The 20,382-nt window shown below is 48.2% G+C and overlaps 1 protein-coding gene across 3 annotated transcripts in view; it reads left to right on the top strand.

The window, feature by feature from the left end:
* Window positions 1–20,382, top strand: part of plxna1a (plexin A1a) — a 162,012-nt gene that overhangs the window by 7,986 nt on the left and 133,644 nt on the right. For all 3 annotated transcript variants that reach the window (XM_076275564.1, XM_076275563.1, XM_076275565.1), the window contains exon 2: window positions 6,534–7,871. In XM_076275564.1, the coding sequence (XP_076131679.1) occupies window positions 6,708–7,871 (1,164 nt within the window). In that variant the 5' untranslated portion in view covers window positions 6,534–6,707. The remainder of the gene's footprint in view (window positions 1–6,533; window positions 7,872–20,382) is intronic.

Raw genomic sequence — 20,382 nt, 5'->3', positions numbered from 1 at the left:
GTGCTAATGGTCAGCAGTTTCTAAACGTTTAGCCTCCAGGATGAATACGGAGGGGGGTCCTTGTGAAACCGACTGCTTCTGCTTCTAAAATGTGAGCTCAGATGTGGACTTTACTGATGCAGGCTAAAAATATCGTCCAGTTTGACCTGACCCAGGCCATCAGCTAAAAGGATAAGACACCAACATATTGAGGTAATATGCCTTCGATAGGATTACCACTCAAAGGAAGGGCCCCAAGTGGAAGCTGCTGCATGCTGTCAACAGCTCCCCTTTTTATTTGCTCCTATAAAGAGTGGCATGCCAGGAGGTCATGCTAAACTCAATTCCCCACGGTCACGCGGGGGAATAGCTGGAATACCTCAGCCCCCTCTGGCCCGCCGCTAATCAGTACCACATCCGCAGCCGGTTCCAGTTTTCCAGCGGATCACGCGCTAAGCCGCCATGTGTAGGGGGCCCGACACGTTCCCCGCGCCCCCCCCCCACCACCACCCCGCCTCCGCCGACAACCCCGAACCCTCCGGTGGGACGCCCCAGAGCCAGTCCAGCACTTCCACTCTCGCCTGCAGATTCTGAGATGGAGGGGCCAGGAAGTGCAGACCGGGTCGGAATCGAGTTCTGTTGTGTGGGATGGACCACCAGAGACCCATTTGCTGCTCAACTGGCCACGAGAAGCCCTCAAGTCCAAAACTGCACCACATGCTACTCTTACAGTTGTAATTGTTTTGCCTGACGTTAGCCGCCGGTCTCTACGCCCCCATAAGGCTGAAAGGGACTCTCTGGCACAGTGTAGGGACGGGACGCTGGTCTCTACGCCCCCATAAGGCTGAAAGGGTCTCTCTGGCACAGTGTAGGGACAGGACGCAGTGTCAGGCCAATAGGGAAAGGGCAAATACTTAACATTTAAGTCTGTTTTTTTCTCCCCCATTTTCTTTATTAACTGCCCCGTAATTCACTCCTTGTCTGAACATTTAATGAGGAATTTCATTTCTATTAAAGATGCAAATGTAGCCTTTAGAGGAGATTGAGATGCGGAGCAGAGGCAGCCATTCAGGGGCACTTTATCTCGCTGCTCTGTTCATTAGCCTGGTGTAATTGTGTTAGCACAAACGCATTGGGCAGGAACTGAAATATTCAACTGGAAAGGTCAGGCGATGACATGACACAGTGTGCTTAAACTCTCACATGATTGATTTTCTCAGAGGCACAGAGACTTCTGATCTGTCTTTTCAAAGCAAATACATTTAAAAGAATTCCAGTGGGTCATTCCGAATGTCGTGGGTGTGTGGATGTGTGTGTGTGTGTATGTGTTTTCTGATCGGTCAGCTTTTGCTTAGCTCGTTACATCCTCACATTTGCATTTTAACTCAAACCCCCCTTTTTGTGCCTGAAAGCCACTATGTTCATCTAAAGATACTATCAGGTTTTAGAATAGAACCACCTCCATTTAGCACTCTGACAAATGCACGGACTAACTGTTGCCCGTCTGGCCTGCCAGCATGCTGTTGGCAGCCGAGCCTGTGTCACTTCTGCTCAAGTCTGTCCTTCATGTGTGCCATCCTGCCTGCCACTGAACCCCCACTGCGTGCCAGCTCAGGGCACAGATAGACTCCATCTCCGCAGCGAAAACCCTTCATGTGTGTGTGGCCTTGTGTTTTCAAAATGAGCTCCATGTTTATGTGATCAGTTGGGATTGTTATGGCGACTTTTCCTCATCAGGAATTCTCACACAAGCATACACACTGCATTTCTTAATGATGCGATTAAGGGAGTCTGTGTTCTGGGACAAACCCTGGAAAGCAGGAAATGGAAAGAGCTAAGCCAGATGCGTAATGGGATTTAGAGTCCCACACACAAAACACTGGGGCTACTTGCTCAGGTTTTGTGCTATTCAGAGGAGACGGGGAAGGAAGGCATTTTCACCAGATAATAGGAGATGGTTCTGTAATAGCTCTGTTGCAACTGTTGTACAAAAATGAGTCAGTAAATGTGTGTGTGCCAGTTCTGCTCTGCTCCTCCCTGCTTTTGTCTGTCTTTCAGCTCTCTCTCTCTCTTTCACACACACACACTCAGACTCTCTCTCTATCTCTCTCTCACACACACACACACACTCAGACTCTCTCTCTCTATCTCTCACACACACACACACACTCAGACTCTCTCTCTCTCTCTATCTCTCTCACATACACACACACACACACACACACACACACACACTCACACTCTCACTCACCAAAACACTGACATACTCTGGGTATTTGCAAATGGAAATAAGTTAGGACTGTCCCACAAGGCAAAAGGAAAACCTTTTTGTCATTACTTGCACTTGGACGTGGAGCAGCTAAAATGCCTGCATTAGCTCTGTGGGACCTATTAGGCCCAGAGAGGAGTGAGGTAATGGACACAGATCTATTAGCATGGCTGCCCAGAGAGGCCGCTTGATTGGACTGTGTCTTTGTGAATTTCTGAGTTTATGGGTGTGTCTCCCTCTCAGGTATTGAGGCCAATTGCACTTTTGAGTGCTTCAGTGGGATCCAGGACCCTATGCTCTGGCCATATTGATCGTTCCAAACATCTGAATGTGATTGGATTTGCATGAGTAATAGGCTGGTGCCATTTGTTCTGGCATTAGACGTTCTACACATCTGTACAGGGATCAAAAACAGACTGATTATAAAATCAGTGAAAGCAGACATGATGTGTGTGTTTTGGTAAACACATGTTAAAACCACTGTGGTGAAAGGTTGTTGTTTTGCAGTAAGCCTGCGGCATGCCATTTTTGAGGGGTGAGGGTGTTAACAGGCAGCTGTCTGAGGGGGCACAGGGTCACATGTGCTAAATGCCTGGATCAATGGTGAACAGTGTTCCCAAGTCTTGGCTCGGATGCACCCTAACAGCAAGCTGATGCTCTGCTGCATGACCTCATCTTAGCCCACAGCAGGGCCAAGTCATAGTGCCCAACAGCACCCAGCTCCAGACAGGAATCCTTGAGTATCATCACGTTAATTCACAATCCGTAGCCAAACTCATGGAACTCCTGGAGGTGGCTACGGTGGGAACCGAGGTGAAGCGTTCTGCTGTTGGACGGCATTTGTTAAAGCAGATGTGGAGAGCTGAAAAGGAAGGAGCTGTGATGGAATGTCAAGACATTCCCATTTTCAGCACTCCACTAAGCCATCGCTGGTGCTTAAGCACTTATTGTCATTTTTATATAGGCACAATTCAAATAATAATTTCTGCGGTTTTGTCATCCCTCAATGTGTACAATGTTGTCTAAGCCCCGAAGTTGCAGAGACGGCATTCTTGCCATTTTCAACCCTCTTTGTCTCCGTCAGCTTTTCATTTTCTCTCCTCCTTGTGGAGGATCTTCTTTAGGCCGCGTGTTGGTGGCTCTTGCCCGCGGTCAGGCTGCAGACCAGTCTCGTCCCCCTGGACACCACGCTCATCACTCTGGGGCCGTGGAGCCCCAAGATCACTCAGGCAGCCATTTTGCCCAAACAAACCTGCGTTGTTAGGTTATCATCTTTTCAACAGTGTGGAATTGGATCCCATTTCCTACAAATCATCGGGCCTGCACTCTGCCGACAAACTGCAGCTGACGTGTCTTAATATGAAACCACACACATCATCTGATATGGTTGTCGTCATGGTGTGTTAATTTACGGTTGAGTGCATGCAGTCAGTAATGCCCTGCATTGTTCTAAACTAAACTTTAGAAAGTCCATTATGTACTCCATTTACCAATCAGTTTATGCATTCATATTCACCAGCTGAACTCGTACCATCTAGACTGTTCTGCGTGATTGCATTTTCTGGTGAAGGCTGTAAACTTCTTGTAAATTAAACTTGTAATTTTTATACATGGGTAGAATTAATTCCGAAAGATCTGGAAGTTTGGAGTCAGCTAATGCAGTTCATGTTAGCGCGGTCTAAGCACAAACACTCTATTCTTTTGCAGTCCTGTCTCATTAAAGCGACAACACTGACGACCTGCTAATCAAACTAGCGCTCGCTAGATATTTGAAACAAAGATTTCCAGTCCCCCCTACTCTCCCCAGCCCACTGCCTGCTGTTTGACTGGCATGCGGGAGGCTTAATTGCGGACTTTGAGCTTCTGATTGGTTAAAGGCAGCGGCCCTGTGGGAAACCACGGAAAGGAATATCTTTGAAATGCTGCCTTGACTGTTCACTGAGCCTGGCTTACAGACCACAGTGGAACTGCATATCTGCATTAAGACACGCTGTTTGTATGTATCAAACAAAAATGTACATCCTGGGGCTTGAAGTCACACGTTTCATTTCTCTGTGCTATGTTCTATTGTAACTGTGTGCAGTGCTTTGCTGTGCTTCACCACAACAATTAATTAGCTGTGTTGAGAAAAAGGAAAGCCATTTCCCTCCAAACCAACATTGTTGGTGGAGAAATTCTGGATATTAATGTGGATGCTGTGTGGCATCAAGGTATTGTTAGTAGTGATGTGTGTGTGTGTGTGTGTGTGTGCGCGTGTGTGTGTGTGTGTGTGTGTGAGCTCCTTGCATTAAGTACTGTATGTGTGTATGAGCAGAGTGGAGGTCTGCTGCTCAGCTCCCTGCGGAACTTCCTGTGGCCCTGACTGGGGACCTGGCCTCCAGCACACAGTCCACTGACGTGACGGACATTTCAATAGCACTGCTTCTCTCGCCCCCCCGCCTGTGTTATAAGTGATAATGGCCTCAGGCAATAAGTAAGGGATAATGTATAGAACGCCTCAGGCAATAAGTAAGGGATAATGTATAGAACGCCTCAGGCAATAAATCAAGTCGGGGACTGGGGGCCTGGGGCCATTATCTGGGGAGCTCCAGCTCTAGCTGTCCAGAAAGCTGCCGTACCAAGGCAGGCTTCTTTTTAATTGATTTATTTATTTCACCAATGGCGCCAGTGTGTAAACATCAGGCAAACCTATGACTTTGCTCTGACTTTTGATTTGGAATCAAGTTATCCAGACTCATTTGTTTATTTCATAGTGTTTGATCTTCGTTCAGTGCTTGTAATCTCCTCCCATATTGTCAAGTGACAATAACAGACACTTCTTTGCCTTCTTCTCAGCACTCTGTCTGTCTTATTTTCAAAAATGGCCACGGCAGAAGGGCTGCCTCAGTTGAGCTATTTTTGTAAAGGTTTATTTTAGTCCATAAACAGTTGAACAAAACAGCTCCCAAGCACACCTTTATTGAAACTTTAAGCTCTTCATCAGCATCCTTTTGTCCCAGATAAGTCAAGGCATTGACAGATTTGTATGTCTGTGTGTTTAAAATGAAATTATGGGTCAAACGCTATTAAATGCAAATTCACAGTAAAATGCACCATTGTGTTTTCTGTTTACTCAAAGTATTTATAGTTGTAATCTGTTAGTACTGTTGGGAATTGCAAAACAGTCTCTCCCTGTGTAAGCCTTCGTAGCAGCCTATTAAATGATGATTGTGACAAAGTGCCCAGATTACTTGATTCGTGAATCAGATTTTGTTTTACGTATTTGTACCGCCTTTGTTTCCAGCCAGTCTGCCTGTCAGCTTTTCAGTTCTGTAGTTACACGTTAACACATATACGCACACACACACACACACACACACACACACACACACACACACACACACACACACACACACACACACACACACACACACACACAGAGAGTGGGAGGCCTACCCTGAGTATTGAGTGGTGGACTGGGGGAAAAGCTCGCTGCTGGCCTGTGTGTGAGGAGATAGATGTGGCGTCCCACACAGTAGTGGCATTGTTGTGATGGGCCCGAGAACACTAAGTTCATCTAACAGATAATCATGGCTGCCGGGCAGATGACAGAGCCACTGGTACTCAAAGTGTGTGTATGTGTGTGTGTGTGCCTGAGCTCAGAGAGGGCAAAACCAGGGCAGCTCGGGGGACTTGACCGAAATCTCCTCACATGAACGTCATCTGACCAGTGCCAGGACATTATTATTTAAAAAGTATTATACAGTAAGCTGGTGTCAACATTTGAAAATCTAGGGATGATGCCAGAATTCAAATGAAACAAAGAAGCTGTCTACAATCTTTTACGAGCACTGATATTCAGTGACATAAATGCATTGCATTACCCACATCTTGTTTCGACAATTGTGTGGCTCTTGAAGGTGAGTGGACGAGGTAGCGCGCTGCTATTGTGCTGCACTCCCATCTCCCCTCCAGCGATCTCTGTCCTCCCCTCTCCAGTGGCGTTTCAGATGCTACTGCAGAGAGAGAGTGTGAAATATTTAAGGGCACGCCGAGGTCCGCTAGCCCCGAGTTTTCTGGAGGCTCGGAGGCTGAGCACAGAGTGCCTGCCTGCCTGACACGCTCATTAAATGTTGTATAGGATTCCCCCTTAGGCCCTATTGTAAGATATTAATGTTTATGTATTATGACATATTTTTCTCCCCGAGTGTGGGAGGGCTTTTAAAGACTTGGCAAAATCAATAAGGGAATGTTCCACTGTCTCTGCCAGTCTCATGATTTGTTTTTCCCTCTTGTCTCGTTGCAGAGCTGGTGGTCACGTCACTGCGGATGATGTTATAGAGGACACAGAGGCATTCTGGGAAAGAACTAAGAGGACACTGGCCCAGTGAGCTGCTTTTGAGACTTTCGGTGTCCCTGCGGTTGTCCCATTTTTCAGAGTGTTGGTGCCCATTGCGGCTTAGGACCAGATCCTCACCCCATGGTGCTAAACATGGTGCTCAGAGGCTGCCCCCTCGTCCTGCTCCTCTTAGTGGTCGCTGAGGCCCTGGCTGGCCCTCCGCATGCCTTCCAGACCTTCAGCCCTCCCGAGGGAGGCCTCACTCACCTGGTGGTCCACAACAAGACGGGCGAGGTGTACGTGGGAGCGGTCAACTGGATCTACAAGCTCTCCAGCAACCTGACCCAGCTGCGCAACCACATGACCGGCCCCGTGGTGGACAACGAGAAGTGCTACCCGCCGCCTGGCGTCCAGTCGTGCCCCCACGAGCTGGTGCAGACCAACAACGTCAACAAGCTGCTGCTGCTGGACTACGGCCAGAACCGCCTCATCGCCTGTGGCAGCACCTCGCAGGGCATCTGCCAGTTCCTGCGACTGGACGACCTCTTCAAGCTGGGTGAGCCGCACCACCGCAAGGAGCACTACCTTTCCAGCGTCTCCGAGTCCGGCACCATGTCCGGGGTGGTCATCAACGGCTACGAGGGTGGCGGCAGCACAGGGAAGCTGTTTGTCGGCACTCCCATTGAGGGCAAGTCCGAGTACTTCCCCACGCTCTCGAGCCGCAAGCTGATGGCCAACGAGGAGAACGCCGACATGTTCAGCTTCGTCTACCAGGACGAGTTTGTCTCCTCGCAGCTCAAGATCCCCTCGGACACTCTGTCCAAGTTCCCCACGTTCGACATCTACTACATCTACAGCTTCAGCAGCGAGCAGTTCATCTACTATCTCACCCTCCAGCTGGACACGCAGCTGACCTCGCCCGACGCCAGCGGCGAGCAGTTCTTCACCTCCAAAATCGTGCGGCTCTGCGTGGACGACCCCAAGTTCTACTCCTACATCGAGTTCCCAATCGGCTGCACAAAGGACGGCGTGGAGTACCGCCTGGTGCAGGACGCCTACCTCAGCCGGCCAGGGACCCGGCTGGCGCGCTCGCTGGGCATTTCCGAGCGGGAGGAGGTCCTCTTCACGGTCTTTGCGCAGGGCCAAAAGAACCGGGCCAAGCCACCCAAGGAGTCGGCGCTCTGTCTGTTCACCCTGCGCAAGATCAAGGAGAAGATCAAGGAGAGGATCCAGTCATGCTACAAGGGAGAGGGGAAGCTGTCTCTGCCCTGGCTACTCAACAAGGAGCTGGCCTGCATCAATTCAGTAAGTCACAGTTCTTTTTTAGTGGTTATGATGGTCATTTTACAGTAATACTATAACGATTAAATGTAAAAAATGCTATTAACAGTGTGGTGCTCTTTTCTTCCTATCAGTGCTTTGTCAAGAAAACAATGCAATCAGGATTTCAAATAATGTTTGGATTTTCTGTATAGTTTCTGGTAAATAGATCATTAAATACAGTGGCTTTCCCTGGGCCTGCTTTGTTCTGTTTACTTGTTAGCCTGAGAATATTAACATATGCAAAGGCTTGGCGTTTTTGCTGGAGATTAGCGGATGTTCTCATTGGTTGAGTCTCATTCCTCTGGCCACTGCCTCTCGGTCTGCATGGCTTTTGGCTCTCAAATTGGCCCTCCCACTGACTGACATCATCATCCTGGGATTAGCATGCTGTCTCTCTCTGGCCCGAGGTCAGCTCTGTCCCTGTGCTGCAGGGTGGTTTATGTAGTCCTGATGTTGTCCCCTCTACTACCCGGGTCCCTCATGGGAGTCCCCAGTCATGAGTCTGGGAGGAGTGGATGACCGGTGTGGGTGCATCAGTCTACATTCATTTATGAGCCAGCAGCTCTTGTCCTACTGCATCATGCTCCCTAATGCATTGGGGGCTTAAGGTCCTGACACTAGGTGTACTTGCTCACCAAAGTGCCAGAGAACACAAGCAAAAACATGATGCCTTGTATATGGAGAGACATGGAGATGGAAAGCAGAAAACCTTTGTGTTTGTGTCATTACTTTGTCTCCAAGATGGTGTAAACTGTGTCTCAGTGCTCTGGTAAAGCTGGTATGTAGATTTAGCTTGTGTCATTATTTTGTCTCCAAGATGGTGTAAACTGTGGCTGAGTGTTTTGGTAAAGCTGCTATGCACCATGTGGCAATCGGTTCTACAAACAAGCTCAGATTTATTGAGGGGCACTGCTGCTTTGCCCAGAAAGAATGAGGCTTCGGTCTGACCTTTGATGATGCCAGTCCTGTGCCAGCTGAGACTGGCCCCTCTGTCTTGACACAGATGTTCACATGCAGGAACTTCTGCCGTCTGATTCTGCCTTCTGGCGCCGCGCTCTGACAGAAAAGCTGGCAGTCCCGGAGTTCTGTATTGACAAACGGCCAGCACATTATCTATAATAACCGCAACCGGCATAATGACTGGCCTGGAGCAATCTAGCTAGGTAATGATGGCGGCACGCTCGGCTGAACCAGATGAAAAGATAACGCTCGCAGCGTTCACCCGTCTGCCTTGCAGCCTCCAGCTTATGAATAATTCCCCCCCGCTCCGCTCACCTAATGCTCTGCGTTTGTTCTCCTTCACAATCAGTGCCTCGGAAGCCCTTTTGTCTTCTCATCAACAAGCCGGCGCTTTCTTGTCCACCTTCCTTTGACTTTAAGGGAGAATGTCATCTTCTCAGGGCAGGAAACGCGTGGGGGGCGCAGACTAGTTCTGAGAGTCCGATGCAGACCGCGAGACGGGCCGGCGGACGTCCAGACTCCCGTGACGTCTCTCTTCAGCACGCCGCACCTGTGCGCTCCCTTGCCTTAACCCGATCTCTCTTCACGCCACACCTGTGCGCTCCCTTGCCTTAACCCGATGCATGTATGTAAATGAGATTCAGAACATGATGGGGCTTGTTTACCATCTGCTCCAATGCATGCAATCGATCAAGGACGTGTCAGCGGGGCGTGAAATAATGATTTCATAAAGGCCCATGTCGCACCGTGTGGCTGTCGTCTCGCTGTCTACTGGGTGTGACCTTCATCCGTCTCTCGCTGATGGCTTCTTTCATGTAATTCATAATGATACGCTGTTACATTTTTTTTTTAATACATTTTAATTACATTATGCAAAGGCAGTGATTTATAGAAAGGACAGGTTCTAGGTAGAAGTCAAATGGACACCACCCTAGCACCACCCTAGTGCTCTGGTGTTGATGAAGATAATGGAAATATGGGCACTTTGTTTACTCAAACCACTTCAACCGGATAGTCACATACTTTCATTGTGTTGGTCCGCTTGTTAAGGATAATAAACCTCTCCCGCGCTGCCCCATGCTTTTGTGTCCAGAATGCTGGCTGCTCCCAGACGATTTATGGACGTCATCAAGGTGGAAGTTTTAAAAAGTTACAGGTCACCTTCCTTGCCAGCTGCAGGCTCATTTCCAAAGCTGTGTATCCTGCCCGTAAAACGAGGAGAAAATGGATTAGCATTGCTAATGAGGCTTTCAGCGTGTCCTCAGGAGACATAAAAGAGCAAAATAAACAGCAACAACAGCATCAAAGTGCTCCTTTTATAACTTTGTTTGTGGCCATTTGGCGTCATACATGTACGAAATGAAATGTAATGTCTTGTGTCAGTGTCTGTCAGACAGGGCGATAATACCTTGCTTTCTAACCAAATTGGTTTTGTACTATTTGCAGTCAAGGCTGTAGCTTCAAAAAATAAACAGAATAAAAATGGCTGCAATGCTAATTCCAGCCCAGAATAATTGCATCTATCAGCATGTATCTCTCTTGATCTCTTGGCTGGTGGTTTGGATCGGGAGTGGTTATCACGTCTCTTCCACTTTTATGTTCCTTTAGCTTCCACACTGATGGTTCAAAGATTTTCTTTCTTGTCTTTTAATCTCCCTCTTATTGAAGGCTTGTAGATAAAAGTCTTTGTGATTAAATCATGGCATTGAACACTATTCAGCTGCTGTAGATATGCTCGCACTGCCTTTCAGCTTTTGCTCTAAATCTTTTTACTGCGCTCGGTTGGACATTTAACACAGTCCACAGTCAGAGTGAAGAATTTCTGTATATAAACCTAGATTTTTATGTCACCTTGGCACACAAGGAATGTATGACAATCACTGAGAAAAAGTAATGATGTATTTCCATAATTAGTGATATGGAAATATCTCAACGCCAACATGAGGTCATGAAATTTTATTTCCTCACTCAGTCAGTGACACAATGGCACAGGAGGATGAGGAAAGGGAGCTATTCTAGCTGTCAGCCCTGTACCAGTTGTATATGAAACTGCTGGTTTGTACTCATGTCAGTAAATAATGTGCGTGTGGGTTTGTGTGTGTGTGTGTGTGTGTGTGTGTGTGCCATTATTGTCTTTTGTAGATCTGCAGTAAATGTTGTAAAGGAAACACAGAGTGGAACAAAGCAGATTAGTGCACAAGCAAACCCCACCCTGTACCCATTCCAAGCTTTTATCTACATCACATCTGTCCAAAAAGAGGAAAAATTATAGTTGTTATTGTGGTTCCACAATGTCTCACTTTGACTGGCCTACTCTGTCACGCTTCACCAGCAGTCAACAATAGCAATTACACCTACCACCTACAGATACTCTTCGGATAGTTTCAGATCCCTTAGTTTAAGTAAATGAGCCAAAAGCATAGTGTACGGTATAATTCTAAGTAGGCGTCTGCACATGTTTTTTGTGTTTAGATTTAATTTGTGTGTGTGTGTGTGTGTATGTGTTTGTGCATTTGTTTGTGTGTGTGTGTGTGTGTGTGTGTGTGAGTGAATATGCATGTGTGTGCAGTGGGATGAGTCAGTGTACTAGTGTCACCAGAGGATGCCTTTTCAAATCAATAAATCAGCCAGTTAAGTGGCTCAAAAGAAAAACGAGCTCGGCCCTGAACACACGCACATAACCTTTCAGCAGTGAACAAATGTAAGCTGGAAATCTCCTCAATGAGTCCGGCTGCTGATTTAATTGTCAGTGTAATTATTTATTGATGTGTGTTTGCATGAGAATGTGTGTGTGTGTGTGTGTGTGTGTGTGTGTGTGTGTGTGTGTGTGTGTGTGTGTGTGTGTGTGTGTGTGTGTGTGTGTGTGTGTGTGTGTGTGTGTGTGTGTGTGTGTGTGTGTGTGTGTGTGTGTGTGTGTGTGTGTGTGTGTGTGTGTGTAGCATGCAGAGAAAGAAGAAGTGAGTGTATCTGTTATCACTGGGTGCCTGTGTAGCTGTTAACCAGCTGTATTTGTTCTCTCCCATGGCGGAGGGTGATTAGTCTGTCCTCTGCTCAGCTAGCGCTAAGCCTGCCTCTTAGACTGCCTGCCCGAGTCCCACACTCACTCACGTCTCTCAGATGGAGCAACTCCCATCAGATCATTACAACTCACCCATCTCCATAGCAATGTCAATGACGTGAGGCTATTTACGCTAAACGGACAGCATCCTGTAGGAAGCCATGTGGCCGCGGAGCTGTGAATACTATACAGAAGGCCATGTGTTCTGTCACATCAGGCTTTCCAGCTCATTTTAGTGCCTTGAGGAGACCCATTAGAGGTCCTTAAACAGACACATCTGTCAAATTATATGTAGCACTGACAGAGCCAGTGGCAAAATGTGCAAAATTATTGCCTACAGAGTCCTGGTTCTGCTCTCCTGTAGCTGTTGTACAATATATAAGTCCTTGCAGCATGGTCTGAAATATACTTTGAAAGTGTTCCTGCGAATGTTGAAAGAAAGAGCTTTTAAAAAGACAAGACTGTCAAAGAGCCGTCTGCGGGCTAGGATGCGGAAAAGGAAATTTTGTTGAGAAATATGGAATGCTTTCTTGCAACACAAAAGGTCGCTGAGTGCTGGATTTCACTGAAGTGCAATAATTTGCATGTCTTAAGTTTGGAGCCTGGAAGACTGTCGCAACAAAATTTGCGGGGTGCAGAGTTTCCAGTGAAGTTGGAGGCTCTCTGAATGTGAAAGCCCCCTTAGGCATTTCTCTACAGCTCTTACAGATTCAGTTTCATTGGCCAAGTTTTGAGCCACAAGAAGGAAAAAAATGCTAGCACTTTTTATGTTCGCCAGACTAACTATGTGCAGATATATATGTTTTGTTTTTGGCCCATTGAATAAACAAGGAGCAAATTTCATTTCTGTTAGCTCTGGTTCACATCTTACTTGCTGGATTGCTTTTTGCATTTCTGTTTTCTTCCTGGCAAAATGTCAGAGGTTAAAAAATGATCATAGTTGCTTGTACTCCCACTTGTTTTCCTTACAGCATTCCAGTAATAGCGGCTTTGACATGTAGCCTGTTAGCAGCGAGCCGTGGCGTCTATTAGTCTCAGGCGTCGGCCGCTGTGGCGGGGGGAGGCTCCTGCTCACTCTTGCCCGCTGTGTGGGTGAGTGGCTCCCGCCAACCCGCTCCTTAACGCAGTGTCACGAGCGCGCGAGGGGAGGCGTCCCCCCGGTGGCCCTGCCTGCCTTGCCTCCCTCTCCACAGCACTCTGTTGTCATGGCGGCCGCTGGCTTTCTAGAGGCCTCTGGGGCGCTGGTGAATGGGAGCTAATGAAGCTGCTCTCCTCCAGTGAGTGGGGAGCGATCAGGAAGCGCCTCCTCGGGTCCTGGTGGGGCTCTGAGGGGCTCTGTGAACGCTGCTGTGCGCCACAGTTGTGGGACGACGGGACTCTCACACACACACACACGCACACACTCACACTCACACACACACAGACACATGCACACACACTCTCACACTCACGCTCACACACACACACACACACACACACACACACACACACACACACACACACACACACACACACTCTCTCACACTCACCACCACAACTGTACGCCTCGCCCCTGCAAAGCTTCTCTAAGAGCTGTGTGATTTCCAGAAGATTTTTTTCCCCTTAAACCAACCACATCTGGATATTGTTTACGTTCAAGTATAGTTAAAGTGGAATGTCAAAATTGGGTGAAGTCTGCGTCCGTGTAAATGATTTGAACATAAAGAGTACATGAGTGTGTTCAGTCATCCATTTATAATGTATTGAAAGGAGAGACCAAATTACACCTCTACTCAGTAGCTCGTCATCACTGGGACTTTTCCATGTTGCTGAAAGCCGGGAAGAGGCCTGGTTGTAGAAACACAAAGCATTTTGTGTTCAATAATGGGCACTGCAGCCACCATGCAGTGGCTCAACAGTAGGAGCTTAGCCATATCAGGACACTCTATGTAATTGGATTAGTGTTTGTGGAGTGCTTTATTTGAGATTACACAGATTAAAAACCCAAAGCGTTTGCTGGGCCAACAAGGTTAAAAGCATCATCTGCGTTTTATGGCCTCTGAGATTGATGCCTTATAACTGTTCCGTATGACCTTGGGTGCGATGGCCCATTTACTGCGTCGGTAGTCAGCACCGTCGGAAGGCACCAACACCGGGCCACTGAGTCACACTTCTGAGAAACCACTTCTGAGACGGCCACTATGCTAAGGTTTCTGACTTCCTTCCATTACCCCATAGATCACAGATCATTCCAGATGAACATGCCCCATGCACACTCGAGTACCGCAAACGTCACATTTTCCACGTTTTATAGCAGAGTTTAGAGAAGGCGATTTGTTTATCAAGAAAGAGGTTTCTCCACCGTGTCCCAGGCTCTCTAGCCTGACCCTGTGTGATGTTGCTAAACTGCTGTGCCATCTGTGAGTGTTTAAGGAGAACTCGGTTTGCTGGCTTCTACTTTGCGCTTGAGCAGTTAAGCATGCGCCGCACTTAAGGGCTGCCTGTTACCAGGCGATGGTGTCTAAGGAACGTGAACAGCATTCCCAGCAGAGCAGGCGCACATGTTTGGGTCCAACCATGCCTGGGGGTGCGGAGCACTGGAGCTCGGGAGCAGCGCTCATGCAGGAAGGCGTAAACACGCGCTTGGATACAAACACACACTTAGCGCTGCTTGCATTCTTCTAGTCGCTGAGTTCATTTTTTGCACCGCGGTGTTGTCAGAGGCGGAGAGCAGCGGGAACTAGGTCAGAGGGGGTTGAGAGCGGCCCCAAATTGAGTTTCCTACCTGGCACATTTGAGGAGCCCACAGCTGCTTTCAATCCAGTCGGAGCGGGGGAGGGAAAAAAATGGGTCCGGTTCAGTGACATAGCCTGCTGCCTTCACATGTGAAATGTTTGTGTGATTTGCAGTGGAGCGGCGTCAGTCTGATCTGGCTCGAACATTCGCATCGTTCTCGTCTAACAATCAGAGCTCAGAAAATGACTCACCATATCTGTCTCCCTCCCCATCCCCCGTCCTTCACTGTCTCCCCTTTTCATGTGGAAATTCATCCTGCTCTTGCTTTTGTAGGAGAGAATGAGTTTGCTAATCACATACACTACTTAGGAGGAGAAGAGGCACCCATGCACTGCTCGTGTGTGTGTGTGTGTGTGTGTGTGTGTGTGTACGTGTGTGTACATGTGTGTGTACGTGTGTGTGTACATGTGTATACATTTGTGTACATGTGTGTGTGTGTGTGTACGTGTGTGTACATGTGTGTGTACGTGTGTGTGTACATGTGTATACATTTGTGTACATGTGTGTGTGTGTGTGTGTGTGTACGTGTGTGTGTGTGTACGTGTGTGTGTGTGTGTGTACATGTGTGTACGTGTGTGTGTGTGTGTGTGTGTGTGTGTACATGTGTGTACGTGTGTGTGCGTGTGTGTGTGTGTGTGTATGTGTGTGTACGTGTGTGTGTGTACGTGTGTACGTGTGTGTGTACGTGTGTGTACGTGTGTGTACGTGTGTGTGTGTGTGTGTGTGTGTGTGTGTGTGTGTGTGTGTGTGTGTGTGTGTGTGTGTGTGTGTGTGTGTGTGTGTGTGTGTGTGTGTGTGTGTGTGTGTGTGTGTGTGTGTGTGTGTGACGTTGCACTCGGCAGGTCAGTGTGGGTGTGAGTGTGCTGCTTGTGTGTAGCTGTGTAGCCAGGCGTGGGTCAGCCGTGGGTCAGGGCCGGCCACATAATCACGCCTCTGTGCTGAGCCGGCCTGCCCTGGGGGTGGGGCGTCAGGGGTGGGGGGGCAGAGCTGCCCCGATCGTAAACATCTGTCTCATAGCCCTGGCCTGTTACTCGCCAGACTGTGTGTGTGTGTGTGTGTGTGGGGGTGTGTGTGTGTGTGTGTGCACGTGTGTGTGGGTGTATGCGTGTGTGTGTGTGTGTGTGTGTGGGTGTGTGTGTGTGTGTGTTCGTGTGTGGGTGTATGCGTGTGTGTGTGTGTGTGTGTGGGTGTGTGTGTGGGTGTGTGTGTGTGGTTGTGCATACACTATTCAACTTCACACTTTCATTTATTTTTCAGGTAAGTGGAAATTAGTTTTCCACGTAAATGTAATGTGCATCAAACTTGAATAAAGGCACGCACAAGCACTCCACACACACTCTCACTCTAAAGACACAAACACACACACACACACACACACACACACACACACACACACACACACACACACACACCACCATAAAAGTGTGTCATTGCTTTTCTGCATGATGCTGAAGGTGAAGACTGCTGTTGGCACAATGGGATCAATCAAAACCTCATCCTAGACTCATGCATGCAAAACCTTGTAAACATGAGTTAATGTGAAATCCCTCAAATGATTAATTGATACATGTTTGAATATGTAGGCTCTGAAAGGGTAGTGTTTTGAAGAGAGAATTGAATAATCTCCATCTCTGTAATCAGCACCTTAGCGTGCAACTGTAGCAGCTCCCCTCGTATGTGGCCCCTTAGCTCACCTCTAAGCCCCATTCACGTGGCCCGGGCTGCCCCTCCGTCACAAAGGCCATAGCAGGGGATTAGAGAGATGGAAGTGACCGCCATAAAAAACAACAGCAAGGCTTTCAATGGAGAAACAGAATGGAGGATAAAGAACGGAGACTGTGTCTGTGTGTGTTTTAGAGAGAAAGGGAGAGAAAAGCGCAAAGGACATGGTAGTCTGTTCATATGGCATGAAACTGCCTGTACAGTGTAGTGTTGGGTAGAAACACACAAAGAGCAGTCCTACCCAATCCCATGTGTGTGTCTAGTGTCACATGCTGCTGTTTGTCCTAATCTTTGTGGCCTTTTGCTGTTGTAGCACTAGACAGATCATATGATGCATTTATACAAGGCTACGGACAAACTCCTTAGAAAAGTAGCCACTTTTCTTAAGTGTCTTTACCTTTCCACTCTGTCATGAGGCAAAATAACGTGCTGATGTAGTACATTTCACATGAGGAATTTGGTGCGAGAGCTCGGGAGAGTGATTGGAATCTCTCGCTGGTTCCTTCTCTCTCCTTCCAGTCTGTGCCAGGCCGGCCGCAGACCTGCGCGGGGGGGGGGGGGATGGGGGGGGGGTGCTGTGTCTGGGCACGTGCCGCACCGCTCTGTGTGTCTTTAGGTGTGACGGACGGAGACGCCGCGGAGGTCACGTGGACTCAACAACAAGGCCGATGCCAGCGCGGCGTCTCGGCCGGCCGCTGGCGACATTAGAAACACAAGCGCCATTAAGGGCCAATTAGAAGGCCTCCCATCAGCGGGGCCGGAGGAAACAAAGGGCCGCACAGCGAGGCCCCGCTCCAGCCCACGCTACAAATCAAACAGGAAGTTGGCGAGCTGCCATAAATATGCTCATCCCTTTGCACTCGGGTACAGCGGCTAGGACTGTTTCTTGGCTCTAAGGACAACATTCCTTGTGTGTGTGTGTGTGTGTGTGTGTGTGTGTGTGTGTGTGTGTGTGTGTGTGTGTGTGTGTGTGTGTGTGTGTGTGTGTGTGTGTGTATGTGTGTATGTTTGTATTTGGCAACAACCTTGTATTTCCATCAGATATGTTCTGATCTTACATCTGTCTGTTGCACAGTCTCTCTCTCTCTCTCTCCCCACCTTTTTCTCCCACACTGCCTGGTACACAGACACACACTCACATATAGACAGATACACATATACACACATACACAAACATGCACACACATACACATACTGTATAGCACATATGGTGTAAGACAGCACAGATAATGCAATTGCTGTCAGATATTGCATGAGTATATTCCCTAAACCCTTTGCTGTCAGTATGCTCTCGCTGGAGCACTGCTCTGGGGCTTTGTGTGTTTGTACAGTGGGGCCCAGGACAAATGAACCCTCTGAGGCTAATGCTTGTCTGTCACATCCTCCTCTGTTAAGCCACGCTGCTGTCCCTATTGATTTCCAGAGAGCGAGAGAGAGAGAGAGAATGGGGAAAAAGGAAGAGATAAAGCTATATAGGAGAGAGGAAGGAGGTGGTATCTACCCTCTAACGATCGATCAGATGGTGTAGTGATAAGGCGTTTGAATCACAGGCTACTTGCTGGCAGAGGGAGGCGACTAATAGTCCTGTCTAGAACTCAAGAGTTGATTTTCATTTGCTGAGAGTAGAAAGGCACACCTTGTGGGGAAAAAACAAACATGGACATGATCTATGTAGACCCTTGTGGAAGCTAGAATTAAAAAAATGCTTAATTATACTGGACAGTTTGCTGTTGTACACGGATTGTTTTCTATGCGGTAAGATCTTCTGGCAGCATTTTGTGTTTGCCAGGCTCCCGGGGTTTGGGATGTAGTTTCTTGTATCTTTTCAGTGTTTCGCCCAGAAGCCTTTTCAGAACTCTTAATCTCAAGGATCAGTGCACAACCTTTCGATCCATGTTTCAAACCCTGTCTGGAGCGTGACGCTAAGTGCCCCAAAGCGAACTCTCTCTCTCCACCCCGGCGCGCAGCCACAGAGGGGTCGAAAGCCCGAGCCGCAGAGCGTCCCCACCGCTTCCTGTCACGCCGTTCTCATCAAGACCAGACTCGACTGTCAGGCAGCAGAGATGGACAACCCAGATAGGAAACAAACAAACACACAGACAAACAAACTAACAAATGGAGCTGGGAGAAGTCGGGGCTGTGGGAGGAGGGCTCCGATAGCCATGCCTCATTGGCAGCCTGAGCTGGGGGACATGGGTGGCTGCCATGCTATTTCCGCTAGTCCCAAAGGCACGGCTTTCCGAAAGGGAGAGGGAAAATTCCAGAATGCCCGGGGTATTCGCTGGACTGACGGAATTCTTTTGAAGTACCCCGGTTCGTTTGGTATGCTCTCAGTTTCGCAAGGCCTATTTGGGGAATGGAGGGCTTTGACCAACAAAAAAGTAGTGTCTATCATTCTAAATAAATGTGTTTCATAAATTGTAGCTTTTTATTTGAAGTAATTGTCATTCAGTCATGGGCTATTGGCTGTTTGTTGTGCAACACACTCTACAGGGCTAGGAACTCTTACTAGTTTGCTCTCTTCTTATAGTTGATCATCACCAGTTCAACATTTTGTGTCATAAAACTATAGTGATTTTAGTGGTCCTATCTGGAATAGTCAGAGCTTGACTGATTGATGTCTGATTAAAAAAAAAAAAATCTGGGGACATATCTGTTTTCAGTTGTTTTTTATTACACTGCAACTGAAGAGAAGTTACCCTCCATCATCATTGACTTGATGTAGGCTACAGCTTACAGGATGGTTATAAGTGAAGGAGGTAGCTAGAATGCCGAAATTCAAACTTTGCTGCCTTTTCTCTACAGCATTTCTGTATAATCAGGTCACTGATATTTGGCAGGAGGCTAGTTTGTTATTCTAAACAGTCATTATTTCTTCTTCTAGATGGTTGGTGGAACATGGGAAAATTCTTCATGGGAGGCCACAATAATAAATATATTAATAGGCCCATATGCACACAATAAATTAAACTGCTGCTTAAAAAGAACTTGTTGTAAGCTCAGGGATAGAATTCTTGATGAGATCTATTGTGCATTAACCTTGCCAAGTAGCTGTTTGTTTAACTAGAGCTATTTGCAACGCTTGTTACTCTAAAATAGTTGATGAAAAGGGGCTAATTTTTATCTGTGTGGTGGGAAGTTAGACCCCCCAAGTGATAGCTGTGCCCCCCTAACCATAATTGTCTAGTGATGTCCCTGGCAATGATGCATGCCCACATGCCACCTTTTGTCTTTCACAAACACGGCTCTCTGTTCTCCCCCCGCAATCTGCTGCCCGGTCTATTTCCAGAGCCGTCCTCCTGCTCGTCAACATCGCCCTGCTCCTGAGGGGGACGGGGGTGGGGGGTTGGGAAGGACATGCTCTCCTGTGTTGGAGGGCAGAGCTCTGGTCTTCTACCCCCCTCTCATTGCCCTTGGCAACTTTGGCACCCCGTGCTGGGTGAAAAATGAGGGGCACCACCAGGCATCGGCAACGGGACTCGGGGGTCGGCGATACTCTTGTTCTCGCTAATGAGGCTGGCGCGTTTGGCGCGGGCGGTTGGGACGGGTGGGGGGGGATGTGACGCACGTCCGTCCCCTGTCCTGTGCGTGTGTGTGCAGCCGTGTCTGCGGGGCTGATAGCCGGGAGCCGAGCGAGAGCTGGGGGAGTCCCTGGGGGCCACTCGTCGCATGCTTAACAGCGAATGCTTGTACTTCCCAAGGAGCTTAGCACGCCCAACACGGCCCTGCTTTCCTGTGCGTAGCGAGAGCATGATATGTGTGTGTGTGTGTGTGTGTGTGCGCGTGCGCGTGCATGTGTGCATGTTTGATTGATTTGCTCATATCGAAGCAATATGCCTCCTAATGAATGAGAGGAAGCGGGCAAGTGGTTAATTAGCATCGTCCCAGGCTTTAGCACGGATCTGGAGCTCATTAGTCCAGGTAGCAGTCATTATCTTGCGCTTGCGTGCGTCCGACTATGTGCAAGATACTGTCTGT

This window comes from Alosa pseudoharengus, unplaced genomic scaffold, assembly GCF_046254945.1.
Source record: "Alosa pseudoharengus isolate Yale_2024_CS ecotype anadromous, Long Island Sound unplaced genomic scaffold, YU_APseudo_1.1 YU_APseudo_1.1_scf_9, whole genome shotgun sequence".
NCBI lineage: Eukaryota > Metazoa > Chordata > Actinopteri > Clupeiformes > Clupeidae > Alosa > Alosa pseudoharengus.
Note: the sequence above shows the minus strand (reverse complement) of the source record. Positions and strands in the feature narration are given on the sequence as shown.